At 51.3% G+C, this 14,855-nt stretch overlaps 2 protein-coding genes across 7 annotated transcripts in view; one reads left to right on the top strand and one right to left on the bottom strand.

Moving 5' to 3' along the window:
* Positions 1–345: 345 nt before the first annotated feature.
* On the bottom strand, positions 346–11,014 carry LOC139170079 (RING finger protein 145-like). 4 transcript variants are annotated; one of them, XR_011559563.1, is made up of 11 exons: positions 10,816–11,014; positions 9,212–9,320; positions 8,629–8,720; positions 6,950–7,185; positions 6,058–6,245; positions 5,823–5,966; positions 5,547–5,676; positions 2,932–3,079; positions 2,424–2,780; positions 1,456–1,693; positions 346–952 (listed from the first exon to the last, which is right to left on the bottom strand). XR_011559563.1 is itself a non-coding variant. In XM_070756827.1 (11 exons), the coding sequence occupies exons 1-11, from the start codon at positions 10,982–10,984 to the stop codon at positions 909–911; spliced, it is 1,908 nt and encodes a 635-aa protein (XP_070612928.1). In that variant the 5' UTR covers positions 10,985–11,014; the 3' UTR covers positions 346–908. The 4 variants fall into 4 exon arrangements, 3 of the variants coding, with proteins under 3 accessions (XP_070612928.1, XP_070612927.1, XP_070612929.1); XM_070756827.1 differs by having other exon boundaries at positions 5,494–5,676; XM_070756826.1 differs by having other exon boundaries at positions 346–1,693; positions 5,494–5,676.
* Positions 11,015–14,538: 3,524 nt separating this feature from the next.
* Positions 14,539–14,855, top strand: part of LOC139170087 (oxidized low-density lipoprotein receptor 1-like) — a 38,396-nt gene continuing 38,079 nt past the window's right edge. For all 3 annotated transcript variants that reach the window (XM_070756839.1, XM_070756837.1, XM_070756840.1), the window contains exon 1: positions 14,539–14,592. The gene's annotated coding sequence lies outside the window, so the exon portion shown is untranslated. The remainder of the gene's footprint in view (positions 14,593–14,855) is intronic.

Genomic DNA, 14,855 nt, shown 5'->3' with positions numbered 1-14,855 from the left:
TTGTAGGTGAGGTCTCCAGAACCGGACACAGTGGTCCAAATGAGGTCTCCCCAGCGCTCTTGCTTTGTAGCAGCCCCTCAAATATTGGTTGACTGCGATCACGTCTCTCTTCGTCTTAATACAGAATAACCGGAATTGGAAGGGACCCTGCAGGTCATCTAGTCCAACCCCCTGCTCAAGCAGCAGAGCCCAAACCATTCCAGACAAATGCCTGTCAATCTCTTATTTAAAACCCCCCAGTGTTGGGAGCACCCACAACTCCTGCAGGCAGGTTCAGCAACGGATCTTGTCTTGACAAAACACACAACGCAGACCAAGGTGTAAGGAAAAGAATAAAAAATTGACTTGGGTCGCAATTGAGATATTTTAGTGTCAAAATAATACATTTATACAAAACTGGACTGTCCTTTGGCAATTTCTGCCCTTCTCCCCTGACTCTATTTAAATGTCCACCCATGTGATTAAATCTCTTTGGTAAAGTTAAGCTAACTTTTAATTGTCAACCCTGCAGGATTTGACTTTGTCTCACACTGGCCGCCTTTGAATTTGGTGTGTGTGTGTTAGGCAATTCACATATTTTTACCCCTCCCATTCTGGGGTTAATGACCCTATTATATTCCCCCCCCCCCCCCCTTCTGCAGAGTTGTGGCTTTTTTCTTTTGCCTGTTTGCACACTGAAAATCCACAACTCGCCTTTATTTCGCATGGACCAATTTTTGGCCACTTGAAGATGCGTGGAGTTGAAGTCTACGCGCCTTCAAGTTGCTTGTCTTCGGAATCCCTGCTTCAATTTAGCCGAGAGAGAAAGAGATTCCAGCTTGGGGTGGGATTCCAGCCGACGGGTTTCCCGAGCACAAAAAGAGGCGAATTCCCTCGCAACGGGCTTTCCAAGCACAACTTTGCATGGTTCAAAAAACACGCTCCTCCAGCTGACGACGTTCCTGAGTTGAGCCTGACAAAAGGCAATTGACAGGGTAAGCGGAGCAGAAAGTGCAGGTTAGGGGATAGAGAGTTTTTGGGGAGAAATGCCAGCGAGTGATGGCTGAGGGTCGGGGAGGGACGTGGGAAGGAAGTCCCTGAGACTGTCCACTTGCTCCCGAATCTCACCCACAATCTCAGCATCGCTGCCGGTTACCGAAGGACAGCCGGCAGTTGTTGGCGTGGGCCTCTCCCGATGCCCTTCAACACCTGGAGGAGCCGAGGGACAAGGAGGACTAGCAGCTCTTTGCAATCTCAGCTCGCTATGAGAAGAGTGCTGCCCTACCGACCGGGCCTCTACTGATTCCCTGAATTTTTCCAGATGTTCCAGCACAGGCAGTGGGTCATTTTCTTCTGTGGTGGGGATTCTTTCTTGGGGAGGGCTGAGCCCTGGTACGGCCCCCTGAGGACCCACATGGTCTTCCCCAGCAGACCCCTGGGTCCAAAGCCCAGGCTGCTCTGCACAACTGGATGTACCAGGGTCCAGCGGCCCGTCGTCATTGAAGTTTGCTACGTTCTGCTGGCCGACGGATCCTTCATGCTCCGGCTGAGATGTCGGCTCTAATCCACCACTGCTTCGCCGGACTTCCTTGGTAGGTGGGACTTGAACCACCCGGTGGCAGAGAGGACAGTTGTCCTGCACGTAGAACCACTTGCGAAGGCAGCCTTCGTGGAAAATGTGGCCGCAGGGCATGACCACGGCACCCGTCATTTCCTGAAAAAAGAGAGAGACAGAAAAAGGAAGGTGTGAGATGAAGAACTCCAGAGCTCTGCCCAGGGTCCTCCAGAGCTCCCCCACTTCCCTTCCTAGTGCCACTCACGGCCTTCTGGAGATCCGCCGAGGGTCCTCCAGAGCTCCACCCACAGCCCTTCCTAGCGCCACTCACGGCCTTCTGGAGATCCGCCGAGGGTCCTCCAGAGCTCCACCCACAGCCCTTCCTAGCGCCACTCACGGCCTTCTGGAGATCCGCCCACGGCCCTTCCTAGCGCCACTCACGGCCTTCTGGAGATCTGCCCAGGGTCCTCCACAGCTCCGCCCACGGCCCTTCCTAGCGCCACTCACGGCCTTCTGGAGATCTGCCCAGGGTCCTCCAGAGCTCCACCCATGACCCTCCGCAGCTCTGCTTAAAGCCCTTAAGAGCTCCACTCACAGCCCTCTGGAGCTCCATTTTAGCTGGCAGAGTTGCAGGAGGCTGTTGCAGCCGAAAATGGAGCTCGGGAGTCCGTTTTCGTTGGCAGAGTGCTTCGGCCAACAATGATGTCGAGCTGCCCCCTCCCGCTCTTCTGAGATCAAACACAACCCTGTGATTGTGGCCCTCAATGAAACCAACGGACACCCCTTAATTTTAAACATCCTCAAGCTCTTTGTCCTTCGGCTGCATTACACTACAAAGCCCATCCCGGTGGGCTGCCTAGTGGGGGCGAGGGGGAGAGGGCCTGCTCACCTGGAAGCAAATGGCGCAGAGGTCGTTGTGGTCCTCCAGCTGCCTGCTTGTGGCCCTGGGGAGCGAGCCGATCTTCTTGGCCGCCTCCCAGCGGAGCGAGAAGCTCCGCCACCCGGCTTGGGCCCTCAGCCAGACGTTGAAGTAGCAGTGGACGATGACGACCGAGGCCCCCAGCCACGACCACTCCCCCACGAGGGAGCCCCAGGTGCCGTAGGTGACCACGCACAGGGCCACCAGGAACTCCAGGACTCGGCTGACAGCCTGGACCCCGTAGAGGATCTCGTCCATCTTCTCCACGGGGGTCTCCCGGAGGAGCTCGGACACAAAGAGCCCGTAGACGAAGAGGCTTCCCATCACCTATGAGAAGGGCACACGGACGTCAGGTCCGCACCCACTCAGGGACGCCTGGAGTCCTGGCTGTGCCTGATGGGTTCTGGTGGGAGCTTCCTCCCTGGAAACTTTACCTTCTTCCATTTTTTATTGATTTTTTAAAATAGAAGAGCCGTACCTGAAGGGAGGTCAACATGCAGCTGGAGATGAGGATGACCAGCCAGAAGTCCGGCTGGAAGAAGTGGCCGATCTTGTAGGCCATGACGCCGGGAGCCACCAAGAGGAACAGGCACAGGGTCACGCCACGGAAGTGTTTCCAGAAATTCCTGCAAGATGGGAGGGAAAAAATGGGGGTGGGGGATATCGGACAGGCGGGGGTCCCAACTTAACCACCACTACCACTGCTGGTGCACGCACAGCTTTGGGCATGCACATCGGAGCGAAATTTGGTTTCTGCAACATGCGCAGGAAGAAAATCTCGCGAGATGTGCAGGCATGCAAGATTTCGGCAAGGTTTTTCATTCCGCGCAGGATCGCCGGAGCTTTGATGTCACGGAGACGTCCTTCTTGGCCGGCCGAAACGTGGACTCCAGACAGACGTCTCCATGATGTTAAAGCTCCGCCCATGGAATTCCCTATTGGGATTCCCCACCTCCGTTTGAGCCTCCCAACTGGCCGACAGCTCTGCGGCTCTTCTGCAAGGCTCCCGAACCTGAACGCCGAATCCGAACTTTTGCCGAACTTATGGGTTCGGCGTTCAGGAGAATGCCAAGAAGCCCTTGGGCTGTTTCAAAAGGTGACAGCCGGCCGGCGGCGCTTCTCAGCAGCCTCCCGAACCCAAACCCGAACTTTTGCTGAACTTTTCGGGTTCGGCGTTTGGGAGAACGCTAAGTTGACAGCCGGGCGGCGGTACCCAGCAGAGCGCCGTTTTTGCGATTATTTTTTTGCTTGCACGCATTAATCCATTTTACATTGTTTCCTATGGGAAACATTGTTTCGTCTTACAAACTTTTCGCCTTACGAACCTTCTCCTGGAACCAATTAAGTTCATAAGACAAGGTATCACTGTATTTTACACACCCACACCCTCACACTACTTTCCTACTCTACCATTTAAGTTGGTACACTTTTTTGCCATTAGTAATTTAACCTACAATTTCAGATACAGTGATCCCTCTATTATCGCGAGGGTTCCGTTCCCAGACCCCTCGCGATAATCGATTTTTCGCAATGTAGGGTTGCGGAAGTAAAAACACCATCTGCGCATGTGTGCCCTTTTTCCCATGGCCGCGCATGCGTAGATGGTGGAGTTTGCGTTCCCCGCCGCCCACGCAAAGGGGAAACTCCGATTCAGCTCCTCGCTGCTGCTGTGCTACTGAGCAGATCAGCTGTTGAGCGGCCAAAGGAACCTTCCCTGGGTTTTCCCCTCTTGCTGGCGGGCAGGCGAGCGGCGGGCATCAGCGAGGAGCCGGGGTTTCCCCTTTGCGTGGGCGGCCGGGAAGACCCAGGTTGGGGGTTTGGGGGGGTGCTGGGAAGCCCCCCATGCCGGCGGCGACCTTTTAAAACAGCTGCGCGGCTTCCCAACTGAGTCCTGAAGCCAAACGCGGAAGTTTGCCTTTGGCGTTTGGCTTCAGGACTCAGTTGGGAAGCCGCGCGGCTGTTTTAAAAGGTCGCCGCCGGCATGGGGGGCTTCTCAGCACCCCCCCAAACCCGGGTTGGGGGTTCGGGGGGGTGCTGGAAAGCCCCCCAGGCCAGCGGCGACCTTTTAAAACAGCCGCGCCGCTTCCCAGCTGACTCCCGAAGCCAAACGCGGAAGTGGTTTTTTTTTAATTAATATTTTTTTAAAAATCGCGATATAGCGTTTCGCGAAGATCAAGATCGTGAAACTTGAGGGATCACTGTACAGTGATCCCTCGATTATCGCGAGGGTTCCATTCCAAGACCCCTCGCGATAATCAATTTTTCGCGATATAGTGGTGCGGAAGTAAAAACACCATCTGCGCACGCGTGCCCTTTTTTTTCCATGGCCGCGCATGCGCAGATGGTGTTTTTACTTCCGCCCCTGGGAAGACCCAGGGAAGGTTCCTTCGGCCGCCCAGCAGCTGATCTGCTTGGCAGCGCCGCAGCAGCGAGGAGCCGAAGATCCGGGTTTCCCCGCCGCCCACGCAAAGGGGAAACCCGGATCTTCGGCTCCTCGAGCAGATCAGCTGCTGGGCGGCCGAAGGAACCTTCCCTGGGTCTTCCCCGCCACCCACGCGCCGCTCGAGAGCAAGAGGGGGAGAGATAGAGAAAGAGAGAGAAGGAAAGAAAGAGATGAGAGAGGGAGGAAGAGAGTGTGAGAGAGGAAGAAGCAAGATAGAGAAAGAGAGAGAGAAAGAAAGATGAGAAAGGAAGGGAGTGACATCATCGGGTGGGAAAATATTTTTAATTAATATTTTTTGAAAAATTGCGATATAGCGTTTCGCGAAGATCGAGATCGCGAAAATCGAGGGATCACTGTATACACGAATATTTTATCATTCAGGTTTTAGGGTGGGTTTTTTCCCCCCGTTTCTTACTTTGATTCCTAATTCCTAGCCAATTGTAAAATCTATTCCAAGTTCTATAATGGCCCGATTCCTCTTTTTTGCTTAATGACACCATTTTCGGGGTTCTGTTGTGGCCGTACATTGAGGATCCCCTCTTCCCCTGCTGGACGAAAACCCAGGACCAGGAAAAAGCCCCCACCCCCACCCCACACCTGTTCTGTGATGCCCCCAGACCCAAAACGACTGGCTCAGCTATTTCGGTCACCGACTGGAGCGTGGAGGTGGCTACGATGAAGAAGATGACGGTGAGCAGGTAGGTCCTCTGGAGGAGTTGAAGGTCCAGGAGGCCTGTCTGGATGGCCAGCAGCAACAGCGTCACCCCTTCCGTCACGCCCCTGGAAGGGATGAAAGTGGGCAGGTGCGCGAAAGAGACAAAAGAGAGGTGGGTCTTGCTTTCGGGAGACCCTCACGGCTGGGTAAACCTGGTAGGGCGGTGATGGCGAACCATTTTTTAGCTCGGGGACCAAAAGAGTGCTCTCACCTGTGGGTGACGCTGTCCTCCTGGAAGACTCCAGAGCTGCCAATCAAATAGAGCCGGGCCAGCTGGAGGCATCCCAGGGCCAGGTAGGAGACGGCGAAGGTGAGTCCGATGAGCAGGTAGGGGGTGCTGCAGCATTGGGCCACGCTGGGAAGACAACAGGACCAGCTGGACCGGCTGCCCTGGGACTCCCTCCTCCTCCTCCTCCTCCCCTCCCCCTCCCAGGTGCAGCTCCTACCTGCTCAGGATGAGGAAGACCCAGCTCTGCTGGGAGAGAAGGTGGATGGAGGAGGAGGAGGAGGAAGAGGCCAGGCTGAAGATCTGCTGGGCAAACAGGACCAGCCAAAAGGCGGAGAAGACCGGCGGCACCGCCAGCCGCCTCCAGAGCGCCACGGCCAGGCTCGCCAAACGGTACACCGGCGGGTCCTGCAAAGACCGGGTTTTTTGGGGGGGCAGTTGGCTACGGACGAAGTCGGCAACACTGGCCGTCTTCTGAAGGGGGTGGAGGAAGAGGATGAGGATGAGGAGAGCAGGCCGGCCAAAGCTCAGCCGGCACAACGACCCCTCGGGGTGGGCAGCGGAGAAGGGGGAGGGTCTTGGAGGGAGGAGGGGTTGGGGGGGAGCTCCCCCATCTGGGAAGAGGGGGCTTCGGACGGAGGAGATTGCCCCAATAATGCTCTCCCCCTCCCGCCTCCGTGCTGGGCCATTCTGGGTGGTCTTCCTCACCCACTCAGGGGGGAGGGCTAGAAAAGACCCCCTGGGACCGAGGGTGGAGAGTAGCATGGGCGCTTGGAGAAGGGGCAAGATCGGGGAGGAAGAGGAGGAGGAAGAAGAGCAGAAGGAGGAGGAGGAAGAAGTGGAGGAGGAGGAGGAAGAAGGAGGAGGAAGAGGAGGAAGAAGAGGAGGAGGAGGAGGAAGAAGAGGCGGAAGAAGAAGAGGAGGAGGAAGGGGAGGCGGAGGAAGAGGAGGCGGAGGAAGAGGAAGGACTGTGGGGTTCTTAGTGCTCTCTCAGTCTGGTGGCTTTCTTCCTAGACGTTTCATCACCCAGCTAGGGACCATCATCAGTGCTGGAAGGGAGTGGGGCTCATGGAGAGGAGGAAGGAGGAAGGGTAGGCCAGGCCCCTCCTTACCTGCCAGAGGTCTCGGCAGCCGGCCGCAGCCGTGCAGAGAAGCCCCCCAAGGGAGGAAGCTGCCCCCCAGAGGAGCTGCAGAGCCACCAGGACCACCCCACAGGAGCGGAGGGTGGGCAGAGCCTGCGGGGGGAGGCAGCAGAGACGGCCGGCCAGCGGGAGGAGGGGGGCGCCGAGCAGCCCCACCTGCCGGGTCTTCAGCAGCAGAGCGCAGAGGGCCACGACCCCCACCTGCCCTGGGGGGGGACACAGAGAGAGGGGGGAGCAGTAAGTAAGTCTGCCCATGCTTGGCCACCAGGGGGCAGGGAAGGGTTCACGTGGGCTCAGCTGCAACCCATAGCAGCTGCCCCTTCTGCCCCCACGGGGGGGGGGGGCGACTCCTTAGAGGTCATCACCCCCACCCCACCCCCATGGTCACCCATGTTGCTGCAGGATGAGAAGATGGAGCTGGGGCTTTGAGGGCCCCAGAGGGAAAATTGGGAGACTCCGAATTCTAGTCTTGCCTTAAGACTTTGGGGCCGGCCAGCCAGTCTCTCTTGGGCCCCCAAAAGGCGGCAATGGCAAAGTGGAGGATCCTATGGAAGGCTTTGCCAAGGAAACGGCTAGGAATCGTGGAGGGAGCTGCCTTCCTTCTTCCCTTCCCTTCTTCCTTTTCTCTCCTTTCTCCCATCCTTCTTTCCCTTAGTCCCCCCCATCCATTCCATCATATTCTCTTTCCTTCCTCTCTCCGTTTTTTCTTCCCTCTCTCCACCTGTCTCCTTTATTCCTTTCACTTTCTTTCCTCCCTCCTTTCTTCCCTCATCTCCTTCCTTCCTTTTTCTCCTTCCCTTCTTCCTTCCTTCCATCCCTTTTTGTCTCCTTCCTTCCTTTCCGTTGTCTTTTCCTCTCTCCCTCCCTGTCTCCTTCTTTCTCTCCTCCCCTACTATCTTCCCTTTCTCTCTTCCTTTCTTTCCTCCCTTCTTCCTTAATCTCCTTCCTTACTTTTTCTCTTTCCTTCCCTCCCTCCCTTTTTCTCTCCTTCCTTCCTCTTCCCTTCCCTCCTTTCCTTTGTCTTTCCTCTCTCACTCAGTCCTTTCCTTCCCTCCTTTCTTCCTTTCTCCTTCTGTCTCCTTTATTCCTTTCTTTCCTTCCTCCCTCCCTCTGTTTTCTTCCTTCTCTACTTCCCTTCCTCTCTTCCCTCCCTCCCTCATTTCTTCCTTCTGTCTCCTTTATTCCTTTCTTTCCTCCCTCCCTCCCTCCTTCTCTCCCTCCCATCCTCTCTTCCCTCCCTCCTTTCATCCTTTCCCTCTTTCCTCCCTCCCTCCTTCCTTCTCTCCCTCCCATCCTCTCTTCCCTCCCTCCTTTCCTCCTTTTCCTCTTTCCTCCCTCCCTCCTTCCTTCTCTCCCTCCCATCCTCTCTTCCCTCCCTCCTTTCATCCTTTCCCTCTTTCCTCCCTCCCTCCTTCCTTCTCTCCCTCCCATCCTCTCTTCCCTCCCTCCTTTCTTCCTTTTCCTCTTTCCTCCCTCCCTCTCTTTCCCCCAAATTCTCTGCAGTTAAAGCCATGGTCTGCCTGGGCAATGCACCCCTCACTGACCCACCCAGCGCCCCAATTTCCAACAACCAGACAAGCAAGGGAGACCACCAGGAGATCCCTTGCTCCCTGCCCATCAAGCCATCTCCCACCCTCCCCATTCCTCACCAGTCAGTGCAGTGGCAAAGTGGCCAAAGGCCACCGGATCCTCATAGATGGCGCCCTGGACTCCACGCTCCACCTCATGGTCTATGTAGTCCCTGGAAGAGCAAGAAGGGGGCGCAAAGGAGACCCAAACACAACATTACCTGATTGGCTGTCTAAAGCAGCCTCCCACCCACCCCGTTTCTCAAGCTATGCGGACTTCAACTCCCAGAATTCCCCCGGCAGCTGTAGTCCACCAATCTTAAAAGTCGCCAAGTTTGCAGACCAATATATGATAGTAAATAAATGTAAGAAGCAAATGTAATGAATGACAAATGTCAATAAACAAATGCATATGTAATACATGAATTAAGGGAATGAATAAATAAATGGAATAAATGCAACCAGCAGTACATTGAAATCAATGCATTTGATCAATAATTTAAGAAAGGAATACCTTTGATGAGCCAGTATCTTTAATTAATTCATTAAGACATTTAATACCTAAATTAAAAAACAGCCCTGTGAGGGAGGCCAGGGATATCCCTACCCCTCCTCCCAGGGACTTTTCAAAGGGGGGGGGGAGAGGAAGGAGCAGATATCTTACCAGGCTACCTGGTGGGACAGGTAAAGCATTAGGAGGGCCAACAGGTGGAGGTAGAGTTGCACCAGGGAGAGCAGCGGGAGCACCAAGACCATCAGGCACAGCAGGTGACCTCAGAAAAGGGGAGAGGAAGGGGGGGAGAGGAACATTTACTTATTTATTTGTTTGTTTGTTTGTTTGTTTATTTAGTCAAACAATTATAGGTTGGTAATTTGTACAAAAAAAAACATTAGATAAGTAACGATAAAAAGTCACAAAAGATTAAATTTTCTGTGTTTTCATTCTTTTAATTCTTATTTTGCTCTCCTTGCAAACAGCCTTGGATGGGTGGACATGGACCTATCACAAGTCAATACAGCCGGTCCTCAATTTACGGCCATCATTTCCGTTGCTAAGCGAGACATTTTTTTGTGAAGCGAGTTTTTGCCCGGCCTTACGACTTTGCTTAGAAACATAGAAGATTGACGGCAGAAAAAGACCTCCTGGTCCATCTAGTCTGCCCTTGTACTATTTTCTGTATTTTATCTTAGGATGGATCTATGTTTATCCCAGGAATGTTTAAATTCAGTTACTGTGGATTTACCAACCACGTCTGCTGGAAGTTTGTTCCAAGCATCTACTACTCTTTCAGTCAAATATTTTCGCACGTTGCTTTTGATCTTTTCCCCAACTAACTTCAGATTGTGTCCCCTTGTTTTTATGTTCACTTTCCTAATAAAATAACTTCCCTCCTGAATCTTATTTAACCCTTTCTGTCTCTATGTTTCTTCTTCTTCTTATTATTATTCTTATTGTTATTATTATTATTCTTATTATTATTAAGCTTGATTTTGTGTTGGAAACTATGTATTCTTTTTAATTCTATGCTGGAGAAAAAAAACCCTACGTGTACCAATATTGGTTGGCCAGATATGGGCCATGCAGAGAAAAGATCAGAAGCAAGGTGAGAAAATATGATTTGACTGAAAGAGTAGTAGATGCTTGGAACAAACTTCCAGCAGACCTGGTTGGTATATCCACAGTCACTGAATTGAAACATGCCTGGGATAAACATAGATGCACTTATCTAAGACAAAATACAGGAAATAGTACAAGGGCAGACTAGATGGACCAGGAGGTCATTTTCTGCCGTCAATCTTCTATGTTTCTATATGTGTGTTTCCTGCCCTCTTTCCAGGTAGAGGTGTGTACAGTATATGTGTGCGTGAGAGAGAGGGAGCGGGAGAGAGAGAGACCCTGCCCCATTTCCAAGTACAGGAGACTTCTTTGTGTGTGGGTGTGTCAGAGAGGGAGAGAGACCCCCCCCGCCCCACTTTCTAGGTAAAAGTAGAAAGTGAGAGTGGGTGTGTTGGGGGGGGCAGGAAGCCTGTGTTCTGGGTTCAAGGGGGCTGTGCCCCCTCCCTCACTCCTCCCCAGGCTTTTCATCCTTTCGCCAGTTGTGCTTCTCCTTCCTGGGGGTGGGGAGGGAGCGAGAAACCCCCCCAGCAACTCTCCCCAGCCCCTGCAGCGCCCCTTGGGACTTGGAGTCCCCCTGCCCCTCCTCCCCTGGCCTTTGGCAGAAGGGCCGCCGCGCGAGCTCTCCGAGTGGTGCCCTTTCCGCCCCTCACCGGCGTAGTAAAGGCCCCAGAGGCCGCCCCCCCGCAGCTGAAGCTGGTCCGCCAGGGGGCGCCCCGTGTCGGCGAAGGCCTGCACGTCCCACCGGTAGAGCAGGTCCAGGAGGGCGACGGGGGGCACCCGTAGCACCACGTTGGCCAGACGCTCCAACCAGCGGGGCATGGCGGGGGGTGGGGGTGGCCGGGGGGGTGTCTGCCCCATCCCTCGCGTCGCGCCTAGCCCTGCGTCGCACTCCCCGCCTGAAGCCGCGGCGGCCATTTTGGGTCAGGGCACGCCGTCGGTAGCCATTTTGGGTCAGGGCACACCGATGACGCAAATTCTGCGCGCCGCCATGTTTAGCGAGGGCATGTAAGGGGGCGGGAAAAAAAACTCGTTAATTCCGGCTCTGCTTGGATGGGATTCCGCCTCCCCCTCGTGCGCCCTCTGGAGGCCACGGGAGGAAATGCCCGTTGCCTGCAACCGAGTTGTCTTATTTCAGACGGGGCTGGGCGGCGCTTTCCACGGAAAGGCTGGAAGGGACCTCGAGGTCTTCTAGTCCAACCCCCTGCTCCAAGCAGGAGAGAGCTTATACCACACTTATTTTATGCATTTATTTATTCAATTACATTTCTATGCCGCCCAACTCCCTAAGAACTCACAACAAAAAATAAACATGGCTCAATATAAAAACCATTTCAAATTAAAATAATTACAGCCCTCCATACAATCCTATGCTATGCACTCACCTCTGGAGACCCTCGGTTGGTGGAGCACCTAAAACTCAGATTAACAGAATAAAAGAGTTGGAAGGGACCTGGGGGTCATCTTGTTTATCATCATTATTAATATTGTTACTTCGTTGCTTAAATGGCCCCTATGACAATCATTAAGCGTTGGACTTCATGATTCTTGACAAATCTATATTTTCTTTTATGGACACTAAAGACAAATTCCTTGTGTGTCCAGTCACACTTGGCCAATAAAGAATTCTATTCTATTCTATTCTATTCTATTCTATTCTATTCTATTCTATTCTTTCTATTCTGTTCTGTTCTATTCCATTCCATTCCATTTCATTCCATTCCATTCTCTATTCTATTCTATTCTTTATTATTCTATTTTATTCCATTCTATTCCATTCTCTATTCTATTCTATTCTATTCTAATCTATTCTATTCCATTCTATTCCATTCTCTATTTTATTCTTTATTATACTATTCTATTCTATTCGACTTGATTCTTTATTATTCTATTTTATTCCATTCTATTCCATTCTCTATTCTATTCTATTCTATTCTAATCTATTCTATTCCATTCTCTATTTTATTCTTTATTATACTATTCCATTCTATTCTTTATTATTCTATTCTATTCTGCTCCATTCCATTGCTCCATATTCTACTCTATCTAGCCCAACAGCCCCTTCCCCAAGCAGAAGACCCTTCGCCATTTCTGACAGAGGGCAGCCCAGTCTGTTCTCAGAAGCTTGCAGGGATGAAGCCCCCACAATTTCTGAAGGCAACTTCTGTTCCACTGGTTGAAAATGTCTCGTTTCCAGATTGCATCTCTCCTTGTTCAGTTTCCATCCACTATTCCTCGCCTGGTCTCCAGGTGCTTTGGAGGATAGCCTGACCCCCCCCCCCTTCTTCCTCTCTGGGGCAGCCCCTCCAATATTGGAAGATGCTCTCGTGTCACCTCTGGTCCTTCCCTTCACTAGACTAGCCGTGCCCAGTTCCTGCAGCCATTCTTAGGTTTTAGCCTCCAGGCCCCTAATCATCCTTGTTGCTTTTCTATGCACATTTTTTAGAGTCTCAACATAGTTGAGATATAGCAGTACTGTAAGTGTAACTAAGGCTTTATAGAGTGGTATTAGTACCTCACTTGATCTACATTGTTCTACATTCTATTCCATTCCATCTCACTTGATCTACACTGTATCCCTCTCTTAAGGCTATTTAGGATTTAATTGGCCTTTTTGGCTGCAGCTACACTGCCGACTCATATGTAATTGGTTGTCCACTAAGACAGTGTTTCCCAACCTTGGCCACTTGAAGATATTTGGACTTCAACTCCCAGAATTCCCCAGCCAGCGAATGCTGGCTGGGGAATTCTGGGAGTTGAAGTCCAGATATCTTCAAGTGGCCAAGATTGGGAAACACTGCACTAAGACACCAAGATAAGTTTCTGCAAGACCAGGGGTAGGCAATGACTTGTGGACTTCAACTCCCAGAATTCCTGAGCCTATCATGCTAGCTCTGGAATTCTGGGAGTTGAAGTCCACATGTCATAGAAGAGCCAACTTTGCCTACCCTTGTCCAAGACCATTCCCACCAAGATTGACAGGGCATGTAAATAGAGAGCAAAGCACCCACTCCTCCTAGCCCTGATGATATTACATTGTTAGGTTATGAAAGGTCTGCAGGAAACCAAGCTGAGAGATCAAAGGACCCCACAGTCGTCCTCCTTCCTTCCTCCTCCTGCTGTCCTGGGCTCCTTCAAACACCACTCCCTCTTAGCACTGATGGTGTTATCTATTTGGGTCATAAAAAGTCTGCAAGAAAACAGCACAAAGAAGGCCAAAATTCAAACCAGAGCTACAAATAAATTATCCTTTGTTGGTTTTTCTATTCTAAGGAGATATACTGTGGCCTGTTTGTTTTAATCTTCTGACTGAAGAGAGGAAGATAGGTCATCATGAGGAACCTACCCCCATGCTTTTGGCAACTAGACACAAGAACAGTTTTTTTCCAAACGCCCTCACTCTGCTAAACAAATAATTCCCTCAACACTGTCAGACTTTCTACTAAATCTGCACTTCTATTCTATTAGTTTTTCTCATCATTCCTATCACCCATTTCCTCCCATGTTGACTGTATGACTGTAACTTGTTGCTTATATCCTAAGATTTTTATTAATATTGCTTCTTCGTTGCTTATTTGACCCCTATGACAATCATTAAGTGCTGTACCACATGACAAATGTATATTTTATTTTATGTACACTGAGAGCATATGCACCAAAGACAAATTCCTTGTGTGTCCAATCACACTTGGCCAATAAAATTCTATTCTATTCTATTCTATTCTATTCTATTCTATTCTATTTGTAGATTCAACACGGAAACCCAGAAAAATCAAGGAATGTAGCTAAGTATCAACTTGTCATATTTAACATATAGATCAGGGGTGGGGAGTAGTGGCCCTTTTATTATGACTTGAGGACTTCAACTCCCAGAATTCCTGAGCCAGCCAGCATGGGGATTGGTGGCCCTTTTATTATGACTTGAGGACTTCAACTCCCAGAATTCCTGAGCCAGCATGGCCTGCAGAAAACAGGCCCACGCAAACACGCAAAGCCTTTTCCATGGGAAGCAGGCAGCACACAAAATCATCCCCTCTCCAGTCTATGGAAAAACCTCTGTCCATCCACGGAACCGGTCTTGGGTGTCCCAAAGGTTGCAGGGCGCTCTCTCTTAAGTCCCCTTTTAGCTCCCCTTTGCTTGATTGCTATGGAGCCAAGAAGCAAACAGCAAAATGACATGACTTTATGCAGCCAGGAGGTGGCGCCAAAGGCTTTCCTATGGTAAAAGTCTCCTGGCCGTGAGCATCTTTTGCGTCTGGCAAGTTTGAGATTTCTAGAGCATTGTTTCCCAACCTTGGCAACTTGAAGATATTTGGACTTCAACTCCCAGAATTCCCCAGCCAGCGTTCGAATTCTGGGAGTTGCAGTCCAAATATCTTCAAGTTGCCAAGGTTGGGAAACACTGTTCTACAGCAGGGAAAAAAGATCTGGTGAGGGTTGGGAGGTGGCTGACACTCAGAAAACCAGTCCAGGCAGTTCCTTACACTTGTTTATTTGTATTTGTATTTATTAGATTTGTATGCCGCCCCTCTCCGAAGACTGTTCAAAGTTACAATAGCATTGAGAAGAGATTTTAGAAACCTAGAAGACTGACGGCAGAAAAAGACCTCATGGTCCATCTAGTCTGCCCTTATACTATTTCCTGTATTTTATCTTAGGATTGATCTATGTTTATCCCAGGCATGTTTAAATT

The sequence above is a fragment of the Erythrolamprus reginae genome, chromosome 7 (genome assembly GCF_031021105.1).
Source record: "Erythrolamprus reginae isolate rEryReg1 chromosome 7, rEryReg1.hap1, whole genome shotgun sequence".
NCBI classification, from domain to species: Eukaryota; Metazoa; Chordata; class Lepidosauria; order Squamata; family Dipsadidae; genus Erythrolamprus; species Erythrolamprus reginae.
The sequence above is the reverse complement of the archived record's forward strand: the minus strand, read 5'-3'. Positions and strand labels throughout refer to the sequence as shown.